This window comes from Salvelinus alpinus, chromosome 10, assembly GCF_045679555.1.
Source record: "Salvelinus alpinus chromosome 10, SLU_Salpinus.1, whole genome shotgun sequence".
Lineage (NCBI taxonomy): Eukaryota > Metazoa > Chordata > Actinopteri > Salmoniformes > Salmonidae > Salvelinus > Salvelinus alpinus.
Genome location: NC_092095.1, coordinates 34,975,827 through 34,996,972, shown reverse-complemented (window position 1 = coordinate 34,996,972; position 21,146 = coordinate 34,975,827). Strand labels below are relative to the sequence as shown.

Here is a 21,146-nt window from a genome sequence, read left to right as displayed (position 1 = left end):
GACCACAGACCACTTCTCAGTTCCTATGCTTCCTGGCTGATGTTTTGGTCACTTTTGAATGCTGGCGGTGCTTTCACTCTAGTGGTATCATGAGACGGAGTCTACAACCCACACAAGTGGCTCAGGTAGTGCAGCTCATCCAGGATGGCACATCAATGCGAGCTGTGGCAAGAAGGTTTGCTGTGTCTGTCAGCGTAGTGTCCAGAGCATGGAGGCGCTACCAGGAGACAGGCCAGTACATCAGGAGACGTGGAGGAGGCCGTAGGAGGGCAACAACCCAGCAGCAGGACCGCTACCTCCGCCTTTGTGCAAGGAGGAGCACTGCCAGAGCCCTGCAAAATGACCTCCAGCAGGCCACAAATGTGCATGTGTCAGCATATGGTCTCACAAGGGGTCTGAGGATCTCATCTCGGTACCTAATGGCAGTCAGGCTACCTCTGGCGAGCACATGGAGGGCTGTGCGGCCCCCCAAAGAAATGCCACCCCACACCATGACTGACCCACCGCCAAACCGGTCATGCTGGAGGATGTTGCAGGCAGCAGAACGTTCTCCACGGCGTCTCAAGACTCTATGTGCTCAGTGTAAACCTGCTTTCATCTGTGAAGAGCACAGGGCGCCAGTGGCGAATTTGCCAATCTTGGTGTTCTCTGGCAAATGCCAAACGTCCTGCACGGTGTTGGGCTGTAAGCACAACCCCCACCTGTGGACGTCGGGCCCTCATACCACCCTCATGGAGTCTGTTTCTGACCGTTTGAGCAGACACATGCACATTTGTGGCCTGCTGGAGGTCATTTTGCAGGGCTCTGGCAGTGCTCCTCCTGCTCCTCCTTGCACAAATGCGGAGGTAGCGGTCCTGCTGCTGGGTTGTTGCCCTCCTACGGCCTCCTCCACGTCTCCTGATGTACTGGCCTGGTAGCGCCTCCATGCTCTGGACACTACGCTGACAGACACAGCAAACCTTCTTGCCACAGCTCGCATTGATGTGCCATCCTGGATGAGCTGCACTACCTGAGCCACTTGTGTGGGTTGTAGACTCCGTCTCATGCTACCACTAGAATGAAAGCACCGCCAGCATTCAAAAGTGACCAAAACATCAGCCAGGAAGCATAGGAACTGAGAAGTGGTCTGTGGTCACCACCTGTAGAATCACTCCTTTATTGGGGGTGTCTTGCTAATTGCCTATAATTTCCACCTTTTGTCTATTCCATTTGCACAACAGCATGTGAAATTTATTGTCAATCAGTGTTGCTTCCTAAGTGGACAGTTTGATTTCACAGAAGTGTGATTGACTTGGAGTTACAATGTGTTGTTTAAGTGTTCCCTTTATTTCTTTGAGCAGTGTACATACGAGATGAGTATTGCAAAATATGTAAACATTATTAAAGTGACTAGTGTTCCATTTGTAAAGTGGCCAGTGATTCCAAGTCTATGGGCAGCAGCCTCTAATGTGCTAGTGATGGTTATTTAACAGTCTGATGGCCTTGAGATAGAAGCTGTTTTTGATGCATCTGTACTGACCTCACCTTCTGGATGATAGCGGGGTGAACAGGCAGTGGCTCGGGTGGTTGTTGTCCTTGATGATCTTTTTGGCCTTCCTGTGACATCGGGTGCTGTAGGTGTCCTGGAGGGCAGGTAGTTTGCCCCCGGTGATGCGTTGGGCAGACTACACCACCCTCTGGAGAGCCCTGCGGTTGCGGGCGGTGCAGTTTCCGTACCAGGCGGTGATACAGCCCAAGAGGATGCTCTCAATTGTGCTTCTGTAAAAGTTTGTGGGTTTTAGGTGACAAGTTGAGCCTTCTTCACCACACTGTCTGTGTGGGTGGACCATTTCAGATCGTCAGTGATGTGTAAGCCGAGGAACTTGAAGCTTTTCACCTGCTCCACTGCGGTCCCCTCAAAGTGGATAGGGGCGTGCTCCCTCTGCTGTTTCCTGAAGTCCACGATCTGCTCCTTTGTTTTGTTGATGCTGGGTGAGAGGTTATTTTCTTGGCACCACACTCCCAGGGCCCTCACCTCCTCCCTGTAGGCTGTCTCGTCATTGTTTTGCAATCAGGCCTACAACCGTTTGTCTCCTCTGCAAACTTGATGATTGAGTTGGAGGCGTGTGGCCACGCAGTCATGGGTGAACAGGGAGTACAGGAGGGGGCTGAGCACGCATCGCGGCCCGTCAGGAAGTCCAGGACCCAGTTGCACAGGGTGCGGTTCAGGCCTATGGCCTCGAGCTTAATGATGAGCTCGGAGGGTACTATGGTGTTGAATGCTGAGCAATAGTCAATGAACAACATTCTTACATAGGTATTCCTCTTGTCCAGGTGGGATAGGGCAGTGTGATGGCGATTGCATCTATTGGGGATGTAAGCAAATTGAAGTGTGTCTAGTGTGTCAGGCAAAGCAGAGGTGATATGATCCTTGACCAGTCTCTCAAAGCGCTTCATGATGACAGTAGTGAGTGCTACAGGGCGAAAGTCATTTAGTTCAGTTACCTTTGCTTTCTTGGGTACCGGAACAATGGTGGACATATTGAAGTATGTAGGAACAGCAAGAGATTGAATATGTCCGTAAACACTCCGGCCAGCTGGTCTGCGCATGCTCTGAGGACGCGGCTAGGGATGCGGTCTGGGTCAATTTATTACATTCTTCCAAATAGTAAAAGTGTGTATTACCATCACATAAAAAGATGCTAGAAAACTGTATTCCTTCCGAATGAACAGCCTCCCTAATGTATCCACCCAGTGAGCCTGAGCAGAAGCCTGAGGTATTTCTGTGTTTGGGATACAGCCCTGAGATTTTTGGGGGGTGAATCGCAAATTACTTTGACTTCGGTGAGGACCCGTAGGGAGGATATCTTGTTACCAGGGCAGCCAGGAAGAAGCTACGCCACGGGGATAGCTATGTGTGAGTATTTATTGGACTCCTTTCGAAGAAAGCTATTGGAATCATTCAATATGCTAGCAAACTATTCGAAATATAGCTAGGTCAATATAGCTAAATAGTATTGCTATCTAACGTTAGCTAGGTAACGTTACGTGCCATAGGCAGTCCATTATGTCTGTGCAAGCCAGTCACATCTGGCTCCATCTCCGTCTCACCCGTTCTTGCCATACCAGGTAATGTTAGGTTACCGTTAGCTAGCTAACGAGATGTCTAATGTTACCTAGCATCATTAAAACGGATGTAATTAACGTTAATGCTATGTTAAAGCTACGTTATACAGGTGTTAGCAATAACATTTGGACTCAAATGTCACATACTAAAAATAGGTCGTGACCAGAAGCGAAGTTGCAGCGCGAGATGTTGTTGTGCCCTGGACCAGAGTTAAAATCAATGCAAACGTAAATATTGTCACATTCACTGGCAAGCGGTTTCTATTTCTGTTGTTGTTGCTAAATTTTGTCACGTGCGTTATCGGTTACTATAATATATCCCCCACCATATGCATTCATTATCCCTTTATTTATTGGGTTGCTAGCGAGTTTGCTAAGACATACTCGTTGGGTCCTCACTCCTCCTCTTGCGTGTTGCAGCCAATGACATGCCAATCACTGGCTTCATCCCTCGGAGCAGCAATGACCATCTGGAAGGTTTAGTTCAGTAAGGCCACTGTGGAGTGCCTGGTCCAGAGCCACCATCACCATGGGTACAGCCTCCTCCCTGGTGAGCCCTGGGGAGGTGATAGAGGATGCGTATGGGGGCGAGGGTGGGGAGGCCTGTGAGATACCTGTGGAGGTCAAACCTAAAGCCCGCCTCCTGCGGAGCTCCTTTCGCCGAGGGCCCAGGGTGATTGGAGCCAGCTTCAAATCTACAGGCTCTGTGGACCTGGAGTACACCGCCGAATACGAACGGCTCCGCAAGGAGTATGACATTTTCCGGGTCAGCAAGAACAATGAGATCACCTCCATGCAGAAGAAGGAGGCCAAGCTGGACGAGGAGAACAAGAGGCTGAGAGCTGAGCTGCAGGTGAGAGCAGGGCCACTGTTTAAAAAGGGGTTGACATTTAGTACGAAAAAGTATGAAAATGTATGCACTCTACTGTAAGTCGCTCTGGATAATACCGTCTGCTAAATGACTAAAATGTGATGTAAATGTACCCTCTGTCCATATAGCCTCATCTTATTCATTCTGATCTAAAATGCACAACTGATCCTAGATTAGAGTCTAAGATTCCCCTGTTCTGAGATTCTTTGTAAATACAGGCCCAGAACTTTTACAATGAATGGGGCCAGGTAGGTAGACAATAGCCTGTCTTTTGATTTCCTCTGTCAAGAGTCCAGTTTAGGGGCCATGTATCAAGCGTCTCATAATAAGAGTGCTGATCTAGGATCAGGTCTTCCCTGGCCATGTCATCGTATTGTACTACTTGTCACTAACAGTGATGATCGACATGTTTCTTCCAGGCTCTGCAGAAGACCTACCAAAAGATCCTGAGAGAGAAGGAGAGTGCCCTGGAGGCTAAGTACCAAGCCATGGAGAGAGCCGCCACCTTTGAGCACGACAGGGACAAAGTCAAACGGCAGTTTAAGGTATCCCCAATAGCTAGCTGTTACTCCCAGGCAAACACACAGTAGGGCACATAATAGAGAGTAGGGTGTAACCATACCCTAGTGTGATGTTCCATCTGGGATTTGAACCGGCAACCTTCTGATCTCAAGTCAGCTACTTAACCTACGGCTCATCATTATGAAACCATAACATTCTCCTCTGTGGCCTGGCTAGTCTAGCGGTAATGCCGTAGCCTCCAGCACACATGTCTACGGTGTCGGCATAGATTCAAATCCGGCCTACTGCTCTTGGACTCAACCTCTCTCTTTCTTTCCCCACTATCATTTTCTATCTGTTCAAGAAAATTGTTAAATACCTTAACATATATATTTAAAAATAAAAAAAAGTATCTTCTCTAAATGTCAGATCTTCCGGGAGACCAAAGAGAAGGAGATCCAGGACCTGCTGCGAGCCAAGAGGGACTTGGAGGCCAAGCTACAGCAGCTGCAGGCTCAGGGCATCATGGTGTACGACCCGGATGACTCGGATGACGATGACAACCGCACCACTGTCACAGGTAAAGGACAAAACAGATTGTGCCGACGAACGGTTAAAAGCAGCGGGTGTCATTTCCCCCCCCCCCCCCCCCCCCCATTTCCCATAAATTCTACATGTTGAATCACCACCGTTCGTCACAGGGGATCTACTGAGCACAGCCGGCGTTCGTTATATCTTTAAGGCCACCCTCCATCTCACACATGCAGAGCCCCATAGGAATGAATATGGCAATTCCAGTATTTCAATGCAGTCAAATGGGGAAACGAATAGTGCAATTAAAGTATTTAAAAATCCAGATTTTACCAATATTGCTGAACAGTTTACTTAAAACCAAGTAACGCTTCACAATCATCTCAATTCCTCAAACGTCAGTTACACAAAAAGCTGACACAGTCGTCTTTAATTTGCCTGTTTCAAGCTGCAGGGACTCCGTGTGATTACTGGGGTGGTGGAGTGCTGGGCAGTGAGCCCTCTATGGGCAGCATGATGCAACTGCAGCAGACCTTCAGAGGACCAGAGTTTGCCCTCAGCTTGTGCGATGTGGAGGGACCGTTTGCCAATGTCAGCAGAGGTAAGCAAGGGTTTGATCTTTACACATTTGTATGTATTTGAGCCTTGGTGTCTCAGCTGGTTATATACTGTATGTGTTTTGTGTATATAACTGTGTTCTTGAGAGGGCGTAAAGCTATTGTTTAGGCCACTCCACACACAACTGGTACAGAATCTTAGCGACTATGTGGTCATGCGGTATATGTGTATATATGTGGTATATCTCTCTGGTCACCCCCAAAGCGAATTCCTCCTTTGGCCGCCTCTCCTTCCAGTTCTCTGCTGCCAATGACTGGAACGAACTACAAAAATCTCTGAAACTGGAAATACTTATCTCCCTCACTAGCTTTAAGCACCAGCTGTCAGAGCAGCTCACAGATTACTGCACCTGTACATAGCCCATCTATAATTTTGCCCAAACAACTACCACTTCCCCTACTGTATTTATTTATTTATTTATTTTGCTCCTTTGCAGCCCATTATTTCTGTTTCTACTTTGCACATTCTTCCACTGCAAATCTACCATTCCAGTGTTTTACTTGCTATATTGTATTTACTTCGCCACCATGACCTTTTTTTGCCTTTACCTCCCTTATCTCACCTCATTTGCTCACATTGTATATAGACTTATTTTTCTACTGTATTATTGACTGTATGTTTGTTTTACTCCATGTGTAACTCTGTGTTGTTGTATGTGTCGAACTGCTTCGCTTTATCTTGGCCAGGTCGCAATTGTAAATGATAACTTGTTCTCAACTGAAATAAAATAAATCAAAAATGCACTTGGAACACAAGGGCTATGGGGTGGGTTAGCGCTATCGGCAATTTTGTGTTCAAGTGGGTTAATTGCTACAAGCTTGTTGAAAGTAATTGGCAGAGGGGGTGTGTGTGTTGTGTGAGTGTGTGTTCGTCCATCTGTCCGTGTGTGTATATAAACACGTGTGTGTGTGTGTGTGTGTGTGTGTGTCTTTCAGATGACTGGGATGCTGCTGTGGCCAGTCTGCTGCAGGTGTCTCCTCACGTGTCCCAGGCGTTATGGAGCAACACGGTGCGCTGCTACCTGATCTCTACCCAGGAGACACAGGCTGAGCTGGACATCTTCACCCAGGTACTGGTACACCAGGGATTGAAATGAAAGGGATAGTTCACTCAAATGTTTTCAGGTGACCTATCCCTTTAAGGATTTGGGGCACTGGCCAGCTCGACTAGTAGACCTGCTTGGAATTCTACTAGCCAAGGTTCCAAAATCTGTGTCATATTCTCAGATTTTCTACTAGCCGTGTCTGAAAAGTACTAGCGTCTACCGCGCTAGCTTAATTAACTTCCCGACAATGAATTCACCCTTAAGTACTTTTCATCTGGCTATATAAGACATCTCTCTTCACTTCTCTCTCTTTCTTTCTCTTCCTGTCTCCTTTCCTTCCCAGAGCTACTCTCCTAGGCTGCGGAGTCTGTGTGAGGGGCTGGGCCATTTCTACCTGAACATCTGTTTCCCTGAGGAGAGTGCAGCCTCCTATGCACTGGAACGCAGACAGGAGATGGAGAGGAGCTCTGTGTGTGTGCTCCTCCTTAAATCCTCCATCACTAGGTCAGTGATTCCCTATATAACTACTGTTTGACCAAGTACTGCTGACAACGTCATGAAACAATGCGCCCGCTTCAATGGGGCAGAAGGCAGTGTGTTGTGATTCTGGATGGCCAGATAGCTAGCAATAATGACAAGACGCTGCCGTGTGGGGAATCGCAGGTGGCTCGTTTCAGCTCGTTTTGTCTTGTTCTTGATAACATGTCTGTTTTTAGGTGTTTTGACTGATGTCACAACAATGCTAATATGGCTGCAATTTGCTAGCTAGCTAACCAGCAACTGTAATGATGTATTTTATAGACAACAATTGCTCATTTTAAATAAATATTGGAGACAAAATATAGTTTACATGCTGTCAACAATCTAAGCCAACCCCGTCTATTTTGACCCATAGTTGCGCACCCTTCGGTTTTGTTGCTAAGCAACCAACCCATCCATGGGCCCAATGGGCCCTGGTCAAAAGTAGTGCCCTGTATAGGGAATAGGATGCCAATTGGAACACAGGCAGGGCAACCTCTTGAGTTTCTCTGTGGCTCCCTCTCTTCTGCACTACCAGGTTAAAGGCATGTGAAGTGCTGCTGTTATAGCCTATAACATGTTGTAACATGTTCTAACAGGTTATAGTGTGTTTCTCTGTGTGTGCGTGTGTAGTTGTGTGTTGGAGGATGCGGAGGAGGCCTTTGTGAAGAACCCAGACGGTCATCCCCTGGTACTCTACCTCAGGACTGTGGAGGCCCACCCTCTCAGCGGCCCCACCAGACAACTGCTGGAGCGGGTCAACGCCGCAGACAAGGCCGCCAAAGTCAAGGTAGCCAATGGCATACGGATGTGGTCTGCGTGGTCCAGCGCTTAGTATACCAGAGTCGACATGAGTTAGAATCCAACCCATTGCTTTTCTGCCTTGCAATTCCTCCTACCTTTTACTCTCTCCTCTTCACTGGCCTATGTCAATAATGAAGTCAGTAGAACAAGTCTATCTTTGCGTATCGCAAAAACAACGTTTAGCAATTAGGGTTAAGTGCCTTGCTCGAGAGCATCCTGACCAGTTGCATCACCGCCTGGTATGGCAACTGCTCGGCATCTGACCGTAAGGCGCTACAGAGGGTAGTGCGTACGGCCCAGTACATCACTGGGGACAACCTTCCTGACATCCAGGACCTTTATACTAGGCGTTGTCAGAGGAAGGCCCAAAACATTTTCAAAGACTTTTACACTGCTGCTACTCGCTGTTTATTATCTATACATAGTCACTTTACAAATTACCTCAACTAACCTGTACCCTCGCACATTGACTCGGTACCGGTACACGCTGTACATAGCCTCGTTATTGTTGTGTAATTATCTTGTTACTTTCGGAAAACATGTATTTTTTAAAATGTATTAAACATTTCCTGAACTCTATTTATTGAACTGTATTGTTGGTTAAGGGCTTGTAAGTAAGCATTTCGCGGTAAGGTCTACCTACACCTGTTGTATTCGGCACATGTGACAGATAAAATTTGATTTGCCCAAGGGGACATTGACAGATTTTTCACCTAGTCAGCTCGGGGATTCGAACCAGTGCCCTTTCGGTTACTGACCAAACAGTTTAACGCTAGGCTACCTTCTGCCCCAACACCTGAAAATCTTGAGCTGAGTATGCCAGTTCCAGATATTCATATGTTATATATCATATATTAAATATATTATATTAATTCCATTATGTATACATACATATACAGAGGGGTAGAATAAGGAGCTGGCATACTGGGTGTTGTGTTTGTGATATGCAAAGATTGATTTGTTCTATTGGCAGAAATTGTCGTATTGTGTTTTATGGCAATATCAGAATTGAAGATTCCATGGTGTATGAATGTCCTATAGCCTGGCTATTATACTACTGTGCCACTTCCATAGGTAGTGGACCATGGTGGCTCCCCAGAGGAAGGAGCGTCTATGATCTATACTCAGCTGGAGAAAGTAATCAAACAGGTAGGCCTACAAACCCTATGGGGCCAGGTCAAAAGTAGTGCACTATACTAGATACACTCTTAGGTGGGAAAAAAATAACCTGAAATGGGTTCTTCGACTGTCCCCGTAGGAGAACCCTTTTAAATAACCCTTTTTAGTTCTAGGTAGAACCTTTTTGGTTCCAGGTAGCCCTTTTGGGATTTCATGTAAAACCCTTTCCACAGAAAGTTCTACATGGAACCCGAAAGGTAGAAACCTGGAACCCAAAAGGGTTCTCCTATGGGGACAGCAGAAGAACCCTTTTGGAACCATTTTTTCTAAGAGTGTAGTGTACCTTTGTCTCTCTCCCTCCCTCTCTGTCAGGAACTGCTGGGTTTGGAGGGCAGTGACGTGGACGGTAAGGATTCGGGGATAGACGAGGGGCGCGAAGAGGATTTGGGGGACGTGCTGTGGGACCTGCATGATGAGCAGGAGCAGATCGAGGCCTATCAGCAAGCCTGCAGCGCCGCAGCTCAACTGGGCTTCCAGAAAGTGGGGCTCTTGCTCTCTGTCTCTATCTCTTTTTCTCTAGCTCAGTAGGAAGACATGATTTTATTTATAGGATTTTGTGACTAAAGGGTTAGTTTACTCGTTGTTGAATTTGCATATCATCGTCACAGTTTCTCCTCTCTACTGAACATGCTCTATTTTGAAAACTTTGGAATGCATTACCAGTGGACAAATCAACAAAATACTAAAATATACGTTTTTGAGTAAAATATCCCTTTAAGGTGAAATATTCCAAATGATGACTAGCAGTGATAAAGTGTAATAGATGAGTATTAACTTTAGTAATAACGGTTGCTTGTGTGGGCGAGAGGAGCTTCTGCATGACGGGTGATGTCATGCTCTGTCCTTAGTACATAGATCGTCTGAATGACATGGTGGCAGCCCCTCCTCCCACCCCTCCACTGCTGGTATCAGGGGGACCCGGCTCTGGGAAGTCTCTCCTACTGTCCAAATGGTAAGAGCTCAGCCATTATCCATTTTCAAAACGATCTTTTACATTATTTGACCTTAAGCGTAAATAACCAATCAACTCAATTCTTCCTCCAGGATTGAGCTGCAGCAGAAGCACTCCCCCAACACGTTGTTCCTGTACCATTTTGTGGGGCGACCTCTTTCCACCAGCTCTGAGCCTGTACTCATTATTAAACGCCTCACTGTCAAGCTGCTGCAGCATTTCTGGTCCATCTCTGGGTTATCCATGGACCCCTCCAAGATCCTAGAGGAGTTCCCTCGCTGGCTAGAGAGACTGTCTTCCAGACACCAAGGCAACATCATCATCATCATCGACTCCATTGACCAGATACAGGTACTAGGCTACTGCCACAGTAAGACCGTAGAGAGACGAACGCGTCAGGGAATGGAGGTCGTTCGGGAAACACTGAAATGTCTGTAACTTTGAAATTCACAATATATTTTTTTTTTACGCATCAAAATTTATAGAAAATATTGATTGTGTGTTTACACATGTTTTCGAATCATTTTGAATCATTTAGCCAGATTCTGTAAATATGATGTGTTTTTAGCAACATGTAATTAACATTTACTGCACATAGAATGTAGCCAGATGTCCCTGTTTTGATATTATCAGTTAACAGGTCAGTTTTTTACTCTTGAGGTTTGTATCTTTGATATTATGCTGTATTTTCCCTCAGCAAGCAGAGAGGCACATGAAGTGGCTGATTGACCCCCTGCCGGTCAACGTCAGAGTGGTGGTGTCTGTCAACGTGGAGACCTGTCCCCAGGCCTGGAGGTAGGGTACACAACTTGGCAGTTAGTCCATATAAAATGACTCCAGATCAGTACTATGTCAACATATGTAATGCCTATGCATTGCTAATGTAGTGCCTAAGTAATGCCTGGAAGAAGGGTACACCTATGTATAATGTAATATATGTATTGTGTGGCCTATATAGGCCCAATGCCTATGTAGTGCCTATGTATTTTGGGGTATGATATATAGTTCCTATGTAATGCCTACGTATTGTGGCCTAATAGTGGTTGTGTGATATGACTGTTGTTTCCCAGACTGTGGCCCACCCTCCACCTGGACCCCCTGAACCCCAGAGAGGTGAAGAGTGTCATCAACACCGAGTGCCTGGCAGCTGACGTCAAACTCACTAAAGACCAGGCGGGTGTCAAACTGATATCACTTTGTTATTACTGGAAGTTCAGTGTAAAAAAAGGCCAAATCACCTTTTAAGTAACGTACATCAAACCAAATAATTGAGTTTATTTGACCATGCAATTTTCAACAGGCACCGCTTGCCCCCATCACTCCCATTACATTTTTAGCTAGCGGTGTTTAAAATTAGCGGAAGTTTGTAGTGGCTGTTTCAAAAGAATCAAACCATTGCTTACAGTTTCTTCTGGTCCATGGACTCCTTTCCGGGTGGGGAACCATCTAACATCAATTAATAAAATACTGAACTTCCCCTTTAACTCCATGACGAGAAGATGTGTGTGTGTCAAACAGTGGCTGTGTGTCTGTCCGTTCAACAGGATAAGAAACTGGAGAGACACTGTCGCTCTGCATCCACATGTAACGCCCTGTATGTCACCCTGCTAGCCAAGATGATCACCAAGTGAGTAAACTGTGTGTGTGTGGGCGTGTCTCTGTGTGTGTGTGTGTGTGTGTGTGTGTGTGTGTGTGTGTGTGTGTGTGTGTGTGTGTGTGTGTGTGTGTGTGTGTGTGTGTGTGTGTGTGTGTGTGTGTGTGTGTGTGTGTGTGTGTGTGTGTGTGTGTGTGTGTGTGTGGTATTGTCTATAGATGTGTTGCGTTATGTCCCAGCTGTAGGTGTGCCTGGTCGTTGGAGAGGACTCTAGAGCAGTGTCTGCTGTGTCAGGACACCATGTCTCTGTACAGCTTGGGCCTCAAGGTGGTGTTAGATTCTCTCAGCACAGACGGGGAGAGACACGTCATGAGAGAGGTAAGGGACCATCCCAATCCTTCACCACTACAGATGTAGGATCTTCATTTGCATCAGCAGGAAAATAATCCTGCAGTAACAGGAAATGTGAATTATTATTTGGACTATAATCAATGGACATTTTTGTAGGGGTTGATACATTTTTTGTTAGGGCAAATCTAGTCTGAAATTTCTATAGAAATTACAAACTTTAGAAGCCTTTTTGAAACTCAAATACACTACAGGTTTGCATTTCCTGCTGTGCAGGAAAATTCTCAGCAACATTGTTGCATTTCAAGGCCCCCTTAGTGGCGCAGCGGTCTAAGGCACTGCATTGCAGTGCTTGATGTATCACTACAGACCTGGGTTCGGTCCCAGGCTGTGTCACAATCGGCCCGTGACCGGTAGTCCCATAGGGAGGTGCACAACTGTCCCAGCGTTGTCCGGGTTAGGGGAGGGTTTGGCTGGGGGGCTTTACTTGGCTCATCACGCTCTAGTGACTCCTTGTGGCGGGCTGGGTGCCTGCAGGCTGACTCCAGTTGTCAGTTGAACAGTGTTTCCTCCGACACATTGGTGCGTCTGGCTTCTGGGTTAAGCGGGCGGGTGTTAAGGAGCGCGGTTTGGAGGACGCATGACTGAACTTTCGCCTCTCCCGAGCCCGTTGGAGAGTTGCAGCGATGAGACAAGATTGTAATTGGATATGGCAAAGTTGGGGCGAAAAGAGGGGGGGGAAGAAAAAAAAGTACATGGTCAAAAGTAGTGCACTATATAGGGAATAGGATGCCATTTGGGATGAAGACCAGAGCCTAAAATGTACTTTTTGGTCCACCCACCAACGTGGCTGGTAAAATAGACATTGTTACCCGCCAATACCTTAACCTAACTGCATTTGGAAGGTGGTGGGACATTCTGTTGTACCACTAACCACCAGAATAGTTTCACAAGCCTTTTATTTAGAATGTGACATCAAGGGTTTTCCGAAGAATGTTGAAGCTGATTATCTGTTCTGCTTTCCTTCGTGTGTGTGTGTGTGTGTGTGTGTGTGTGTGTGTGTGTGTGTGTGTGTGTGTGTGTGTGTGTGTGTGTGTGTGTGTGTGTGTGTGTGTGTGTGTGTGTGTGTGTGTGTGTGTGTGTGTGTGTGTGTGTGTGTGTGTGTGTGTGTTGATTCCCTCCCTCAGATGCTGTGTCTGGTGTGTGCCAGTCATAACGGTGTGAGTGAGTCTGAGGTGCTGGCCGTGTTTCCAGACCTGGGCCTGCCTGTCCTCTCCTCCCTCCTCTACACCCTACAGAGACTCTGTATTGTAGGCCTAGGCTGTGGACTCATCAGGTTCCAGCACCTACAGGTTAGCTTTCGGTCTCCCCTACAGACACCATAGGATGAGAGCATTGAAATCCCCCTGTTTAGTCCACTGGCAGCAGTTTTTGCGCATGAAGTGTTTATGTCCCGTGTGTGTGTGTAATAGTCTCTCCATCTCTGAAACTCAATGATGTTCAATGTAAGTGAGAGGCTTCACACGGGCTTTCTGTTGACACCGTCTCTGTGGTTTAGGCTGCGGAGGCCGTCCGGCTGGAGTTTATGGATGGAGGGACCTGCTCTCCTGCCTACAGAGAGAAGCTCATCCACTACTTCAGCCAGCAACTCAGGTCTGGCCAACCACTAGTGACATGACCAGCATCATGTTATGTTATAGAATTAATATTAGCAATGGTGACTAGACTTCATCTTTGACGACACAGTAAGTGTTGGTGTGTATTTAACGTGTGTGTGTGTGTGTTAAGTCAGGACAGGGTGACGTGGCGGGTGGCAGACGAGCTGCCCTGGCTACTCCAGCAGCAGGAGGACAGGGCCAAGCTGCAGCTCAGCCTCCTTAACCTCTTTGTCTCCCAGAACCTCTACAAGAGGTCAGACTTCTATATCACAATGAGACTGTTTTCCATTCTACTGTTACTTTCTATGTCTTTTGGTTTTTGACTTCGTCTGGGGAGTAGTATATTCTCCTATGTTGTTATTGCATTTGTATCGGTGATTGATCTGTGCACAGAATTCACCTTGATTCACATGTGCAATAGTGAGATAAACAGGAACCGTAGACATCGATTAAAGTTCTGATATGTCGGTTGGTGTTCCTAGGGGCCATTTTTCTGAGCTGCTGGCCTACTGGCAGTATGTGGGCAAAGACAAGAGCTCCATGGCCACTGAGTACTTTGACTCTCTGAAGCACTATGAGAAGAGCTGTGAGAGTGAGGACAGCATGATCAGGCTGGGCAACCTGTATGAGACACTGGGTCGCTTCCTCAAAGACTTGGGCCTGCTCAGTCAGGTATGTGCGTAGAAAGTGGGTAGTAAAATGGCCGCCATTCCACCCAGTACAGACCCATTGATTTGAAATGGGGATTTCTGTTCTATGGGTACGTGACAGTATTCAGACCCCTTGACTTTTTCCACATTTATTTACGTTACAGCCTTATTCTAAAATTGATTAAATTGGTTTTTTTCCCCCTTCATCAATCTACACACAATACCCCATAATGACAACGCAAAAACTGGTTTTTAGACATTTTTGCAAATCTATTCAAAATAAAAAAACATATCAAATGTACATAAGTATTCAGACCCTTTACTCAGTACTTTGTTGAAGCACCTTTGGCAGCAATTACTGCCTCAAATCTTCATGGGTATGACACTACAAGCTTGGCTGCACAGCTATTTTCAGATCTCTCCAGAGATGTTCGATCAAGGTTCAAGTCGGAGCCTCCCGGGTGGCGCAGTGGTCTAGAGCACTGCATCGCAGTGCTATGCTGCGCCACCAGAGTCTGGGTTCGCGCCCAGGCTCTGTCGCAGCCGGCCGCGACCGGGAGGTCCGTGGGGCGACGCACAATTGGCTTAGCGTCGTCCGGGTTAGGGAGGGTTTGGCCGGTAGGGATATCCTTGTCTCATCGCGCTCCAGCGACTCCTGTGGCGGGCCGGGCGCAGTGCGCGCTAACCGAGGGGGGCGGGTGCACGGTGTTTCCTCCGACACATTGGTGCGGCTGGCTTCCGGGTTGGAGGCGCGCTGTGTTAAGAAGCAGTGCGGCTTGGTTGGGTTGTGCTTCGGAGGACGCATGACTTTCGACCTTCGTCTCTCCCGAGCCCGTACGGGAGTTGTAGCGATGAGACAAGATAGTAATTACTAGCGATTGGATACCACGAAAATTGGGGAGAAAAGGGGATAAATTAAAAAATAAAAAATAAAAAAGTTCAAGTCGGCACTGGTTGGGCCACTCAAAAACATTCGGAGACTTGTCCCGAAGCCGTGTGCTTATGGTCATTGCCTTGTTGGAAGGTGAATCTTTGCCCCAGTCTGAGGTCCTGAGCGCTCTGGAGCAGGTTTTCATCAAGGATCTCTCTGTACTTTGCGCCGTTCATCTTTCCCTCGATCCTGACTAGTCTCCCAGTCCCTGCCGCTGAAAAACATCCTCACAGCATGATGCTGCCACCACCATGCTTCACCGTAGGGATGGTGCCAGGTGTCCTCCAGACCTGACGCTTGGCATTCAGGCCAAAGAGTTCAATCTTTGTTTCATCTTTTTTTTTATCATGGTCCTTTGGGTGCCTGTTGGCTAACTCCAAGTTGGCTGTCATGTGCCTTTTTACTGAGGAGTGGCTTCCATTTGGCCACTCTACCATAAAGGCCTGATTGGTGGAGTGCTGCAGAGATGGTTGTCCTTCTGGAAGGTTCTCCCATCTCCACAGAGGAACTCGCGAGCTCTGTCAGAGTGTGAGGGAAAAAAATATTTAATACATTTTAGAGTAAGGCCGTAACGTAACAAAATGTGGAAAAGGGGAAGCGGTCTGAATACTTTCCGAAATACACTGTATGTTGTCATGCTGTCGACGTACTACATGATAAACGTGTCCATCCATCCATGTTTCTCCAGGCGGTAGCTCCCTTACAGAGGTCTCTGGAGATCCGGGAGACGGCCCTGGACCCGGACCACCCCAGTGTTGCCCTGTCCCTACACCAGCTGGCCGGGGTTTATGTCCAGTGGAGGAAGTATGGCAATGCAGAGCAGTTCTACAAGCAGGCCCTGGAGATCAGTGAGAACGCCTACGGCTCAGACCACGCCTGTGTGGCGCGCGAACTGGACTCCCTGGCCATGCTCTACCAGAAACAGAACAAGTGAGTGAGTGAGTGAGTGAGTGAGTGAGTGAGTGAGTGAGTGAGTGAGTGTGAAGGGAGGTGTGTGGGTGGGTCTGTTTCAAGTAAAGTTGCTTTGTGATTGATGGGTCATCTGTTAACAGGTATGAGCAAGCTGAAAAATTGAGGAAGAGGTCTGTGAGGATTCGCCAAAAGACTGCCCGCCAGAAAGGCCATATGGTGAGGACACATTAGTATGGTTGGTTGTCCCTCCTGCTTTAAGGCTTTTTTGTGTGTGTGCGTGCATGCGTGCGTTAATTAAGGATTGGATCACTTTTTTTCAAATTTCGCCTAAAATGACAGATCTAATGCATACATATTACACACGCGTCTCTCTCTGCAAAATGGCTTTAGTGTGTGTGTTCATGTGTAGTTGTGTGTAATGTGTATACATTAATAGTGAATTGACTGTGTCTCTATCTCTGCAGTATGGCTTCACTCTGCTGCGTCGGCGAGCCCTCCAGTTAGAGGAGCTGACTCTGGGTAAAGACACAGCAGATTGTGCCAAGACCTTCAACGAGCTGGGAGTCCTCTACTACCTCCAGAACAACCTGGAGTGAGTCAGTCCTTACACATCTACACTTTGTGTAGCTGTTAGCGATGATGCTAAGGATAACCTAAGGATACAAAGTAGTCTACACCTACCTGGCAGAGTAATATCATGATTATTTGCATCAATCCAGTGGCCATTTGTTTTGCAAACTTTGCAATCACATGAGCGCTAGAGACATATCGATAGCTAACCAAACAATGGTCTCTTGCTGGTGCTTATTTACATTAAAGGGCAACTACACCCCAAAATCCCAAATTATTAGATTTTTCCCAGACCTCAAAAGTGGTTTAAACATGGTTGTGGACTTAAAAACATAACATTTGGTTGTTTTCTGAAAAATGGAAACCAGGAAAAACAAAAAGGAGCAAATCTAATTTAGGAAAAAACTCTATGGAATCAGGCAATAAATATCACAGATTTATATGGCCCTAAATATGGGACCTGTGAAATATGATGCCTCTGCATGGCATTTAGCATTAAAAGAAATATTTTGGTATTTGTTTCATTAGTCCATTGTTAATATAGTTCCAAAATACAGAAATCTGGCCCATATGATGCATTTCTTATCATATGTGACCGACCGCCTCGATTCGGTCATACTGTATGTAGTAAAATTTTAAATTGTGTTTTTTTTTTACATTGGATAAAAGTACAGACTCAGAGCTAGGAAATTGTATATCATACACTGCATTTGAGGAACAATGGGACAGTAATTCTGCTTTGAAAGTTGATCAACTTGTAACCCCACTTTTGAGAAAAAGGTCCTGGAATGTTTTGGTACACCTACTGGCGAGCTCTTCTTTGTCTACACCCATTCAGCATCGTTCACACCCTCTTAAGCCTACCCATTCAGCATCATTCACACTCTCTTAAGCCTTAGCCCCACCCGTCTCTTTAAGGATTCACATGTGAGGCCATATGCTAAACAGAGTGAGTAAGGTACTGTAGTAAACAACCAAATATTTAAAGACTAAAAGTGGTAAAAATAGTAGCCTACAATAGGGAAAAACTCCAGGTAAAAATATAGTTTATATAGTCCTTGGCCTATTCTGTATCCTAATCTAACTTTTGTGCAGGTCATGTTGTTCTTCACATTACCACATGCACAGGATACAGAAGGTGTAAACGATACAGTGAAATGGTTGCTTGCATATTTGCATAGTAGCAAACTCAAAAATAGAAAGTGTCCAGATAAATATATTGTGTAAATATTTTATAATTATTAGATGATGCTTACCCAGACACTAGGGGTGTGCCATGTAGTCGACACAAAATGAGTGTCGTAACGGATATGGGCAATTTTCTGGATACGATTATGATCCGAGTATTTTTTTGTAATTATCTGTGATCGGTTGCCAGCACGCATATTTCTCGTGTCAGTCACAGAGTTTCTAAAACATATTGTACTCTCTTTGAGTCAGTCATGTGCGTGGTCTAAATAACTCAACTGGCTAGTTTTCCTGTCTGTAAAGAGAAGGGCGGGCTGTACATTGATCCTGCTGCTCTGATTGGATAGAGTGAAGCCGTATTTCTCTGTCCACTCGCTTCATCGTTTACCCGATCACTTTTCCTTGCATGTTTTCGGTCTCCTCATTTAGATTGCTAGTATGGCAATGACGTTTGCTGTCAAGGTGCATAATATCTAACAAGTGGGGCAAGGGTAGTAAAAATAGATGAAACGCTAATGCACATTCTGACTGAGTAACAGCAAACTTGGCTGCCGACTGCAAACTGAGCACTCACTAACACACATCCAGCTGTCCACTCGCTGCTCCTAATCTGCCACTTTTTTTGCAGTGAGAATGTGCAGGGAGGTATTTTGCAAAGCTCTATTTACGCATATTAAAACATTTCTGTTTTTTCCGATCACAAGTATCATCCGATGACTATCAACTGTCAATTTACGGATACAATTAGGAATACGAGTATGGCCATGTCGGCACAACCCTACCAGACACACTTGTCTAAATTGATGGGTCATGTGAAAGAAATGCTATAACCACCCCCCAGCCACATCCAACTAGGTTCAATGTTAGCTGTCTAGCTAGGCTATAACTAGCAATGCAAATGGATTTCTGAGATACAAATAATATTACTAGATCATACACCTAATGTTAGTGAGCCAGCAAGCTAACGTTCGCTAGCTAGCTAACAGTACGCTTTAACTTGCAATGAAAACAACAACAACAACAAATTTTGACCAAATTTGAAATGTGTAATATCTGAAAATGTAGCTAGACTCTTGACCGTATACATGGATGAACGCTTTTCGGCAGACTAGAACCCTTTTAACTCCGTTTTGTTTGTAAAGCTAAGGACAACTCAGAGTATGCTGTTCTTTTCTTCTGAAATAGACTACGTTTTCTTCATATCATGCTTAGATCTGTCTAAAATAAATAATGGATTTATTGTGAAGGTGTAGGCTATATTACATGGATTTATTATGCTTTTTAAAATGGCTTGTAGGCTTTTTAAAATGGCTTGCAGGCTATGTTTGGAAGACAGGAGATGCTAAATGTGTTAATTAACATAAACAGTCAATTACCGTGAGACCGACAGTTATTTGCTTGACAATCACCGGCTGACAAAATTTCGTGACCGCCACAGGCCTAATCTCAGCCAATCATTGCTAATGGGAAGGTTCCTGTCTTTTTCCGTGGCTAAACCAACAAATGTATTTGTATTTACAGATGTCATACAAGTTTGTTATTAAGGCACATGAATGTTCCAGAAGGCATTTCTGCCAAAAATACTCATTTTGAAGTAGTGATGTGCGACATACGCCTAGCTTCCTGAAACAGGTCACATATGATGCTGCGTTTTGCATCATATGATGCCAAATGCATCATGCGGGCCAGATTTCTGTATTTTGAAAGGCACATAACTTGATTGCTGACATGAAACACATTTTGGGACTTTATCAACAATGAACTAATGAAACAAATACCAAAATATATTTTTTGGGGTGGCGTTGTCCTTTAAGGAGATGTATTGGGGGTAAGGCCCTGCCTTAGACTAGCGTCCTGTCAAGGGGGCGTACAGTACGTACGGGTTTATGCCCTAATGCGTTGTTCTGGCTTACGGAAGGCTTACTTACTAATTAACTTTTTCAAACCCTCCACTTTACAGCTGTTGTTATATTTGATTGCCAAATGAAAGAAGGTAAAGTTTAACCAATGCTTTTCAATTTTATTTGTTTTTTTTAATGTATTTCACTAGCTAGCTACTCTAACCACACTAGAAACGTTTTTAAAGTATTTGAACGATTTCAAATAGTATTTGAACCGAGGCCTCTCTCTGTGTCCAGGGCGTCCAAAGTGTTCCTGACTCGTTCTCTGGAGATGCGTCAGCGTGTGTTGGGGCCGGACCACCCTGACTGTGCCCAGTCCCTCAACAACTTAGCGGCCCTACACACTGAGAGGAGAGAGTACGAGACTGCAGAGGACATGTACGAAAGAGCCCTGGACATCCGGAAGAGAGCCCTGTCCCCTGACCACCCCTCCCTGGCCTACACCCTGAAACACCTGGCAATGCTCTACAAACGCAGGGTGAGTTTAGGAGATGTGTCTAGCAAAGCCACCACGGGGCTGTTGAACAGACCCTATAAAGCGTTAAAACGAAGAGTAAGTTATACATTAAAGCAGTGGGATTCGAAGTCGGGATTGTAACCCTTGGGGGGGTGTTGTGTCCTTATTTTTAGATTTGGGGTGGGGTTGTGAGAAATTCTTCCCCAAAAAATGGGTTCCCCAGAAATTCTGCTGGAAATTGTTTAAAGTATACATTCAAATGCATTTAGTCCACTCCAGATATAAGATTAACCGTCCCATGTCTGGTAACTTTATGTGCATTGCTGTTTGAAAGTTAACCTAGAGATCTTGAATTCTTGTTCCTCACTCGCCTCAAATTCTATTCGCTTGTAGCTTGTGTGTAATCCTGATTCGCGAGGCTGACAGGGGAGATGTTTGTGTTGTCCAGGGGAAGCTGGAGAAGGCTGTTCCTCTGTATGAGCTCGCTCTGGACATCAGGGAGAAGAGTTTTGGACCTAAACACCCCAGTGTGGCCACAGCATTGGTTAACCTGGCTGTACTCTACTGCCACCTGGTGAGAGGACCAACACTTCTAACCGTAAACTGCGTAACAGACCTGTGTTCAAATACTTGAAAAATACTTTCAAATACTTTTAAGCGTTTGCTTGAGTCTGCCTGGAGTGCCAGAAGGGCGGGATTTGCAGTTTTGACTTTTTCTATTGGTTTATTAAGCTAGGCAAGCTCAAACAGGCACAAATAACGTTTTTGATTGTTGTTTTATGTATTTGAAACCCAGATCTTTTGTGTACTAC

At 45.7% G+C, this 21,146-nt stretch overlaps 1 protein-coding gene across 3 annotated transcripts in view; it reads left to right on the top strand.

The window, feature by feature from the left end:
* The first annotated feature begins 2,708 nt into the window (after window positions 1–2,708).
* Window positions 2,709–21,146, top strand: part of nphp3 (nephronophthisis 3) — a 28,193-nt gene continuing 9,755 nt past the window's right edge. The window contains exons 1-25 of one of the 3 annotated variants that reach the window (XM_071329079.1): window positions 2,709–2,896; window positions 3,526–3,958; window positions 4,396–4,521; window positions 4,907–5,057; window positions 5,457–5,609; window positions 6,562–6,695; window positions 7,015–7,175; window positions 7,824–7,980; window positions 9,069–9,143; window positions 9,486–9,653; window positions 10,022–10,125; window positions 10,218–10,476; window positions 10,823–10,920; window positions 11,196–11,298; window positions 11,670–11,752; window positions 11,959–12,097; window positions 13,255–13,419; window positions 13,626–13,720; window positions 13,856–13,978; window positions 14,208–14,397; window positions 15,995–16,236; window positions 16,359–16,434; window positions 16,683–16,810; window positions 19,937–19,969; window positions 20,115–20,241. In XM_071329079.1, the coding sequence (XP_071185180.1) occupies window positions 3,635–3,958; window positions 4,396–4,521; window positions 4,907–5,057; window positions 5,457–5,609; window positions 6,562–6,695; window positions 7,015–7,175; window positions 7,824–7,980; window positions 9,069–9,143; window positions 9,486–9,653; window positions 10,022–10,125; window positions 10,218–10,476; window positions 10,823–10,920; window positions 11,196–11,298; window positions 11,670–11,752; window positions 11,959–12,097; window positions 13,255–13,419; window positions 13,626–13,720; window positions 13,856–13,978; window positions 14,208–14,397; window positions 15,995–16,236; window positions 16,359–16,434; window positions 16,683–16,810; window positions 19,937–19,952 (3,270 nt within the window). In that variant the 5' untranslated portion in view covers window positions 2,709–2,896; window positions 3,526–3,634 and the 3' untranslated portion in view covers window positions 19,953–19,969; window positions 20,115–20,241. Of the gene's footprint in view, window positions 2,897–3,525; window positions 3,959–4,395; window positions 4,522–4,906; window positions 5,058–5,456; window positions 5,610–6,561; window positions 6,696–7,014; window positions 7,176–7,823; window positions 7,981–9,068; window positions 9,144–9,485; window positions 9,654–10,021; window positions 10,126–10,217; window positions 10,477–10,822; window positions 10,921–11,195; window positions 11,299–11,669; window positions 11,753–11,958; window positions 12,098–13,254; window positions 13,420–13,625; window positions 13,721–13,855; window positions 13,979–14,207; window positions 14,398–15,994; window positions 16,237–16,358; window positions 16,435–16,682; window positions 16,811–19,936; window positions 19,970–20,114; window positions 20,356–20,782; window positions 20,909–21,146 lie in introns of those variants that run through there. The other 2 variants (XM_071329077.1, XM_071329078.1) reach the window with 2 other exon arrangements.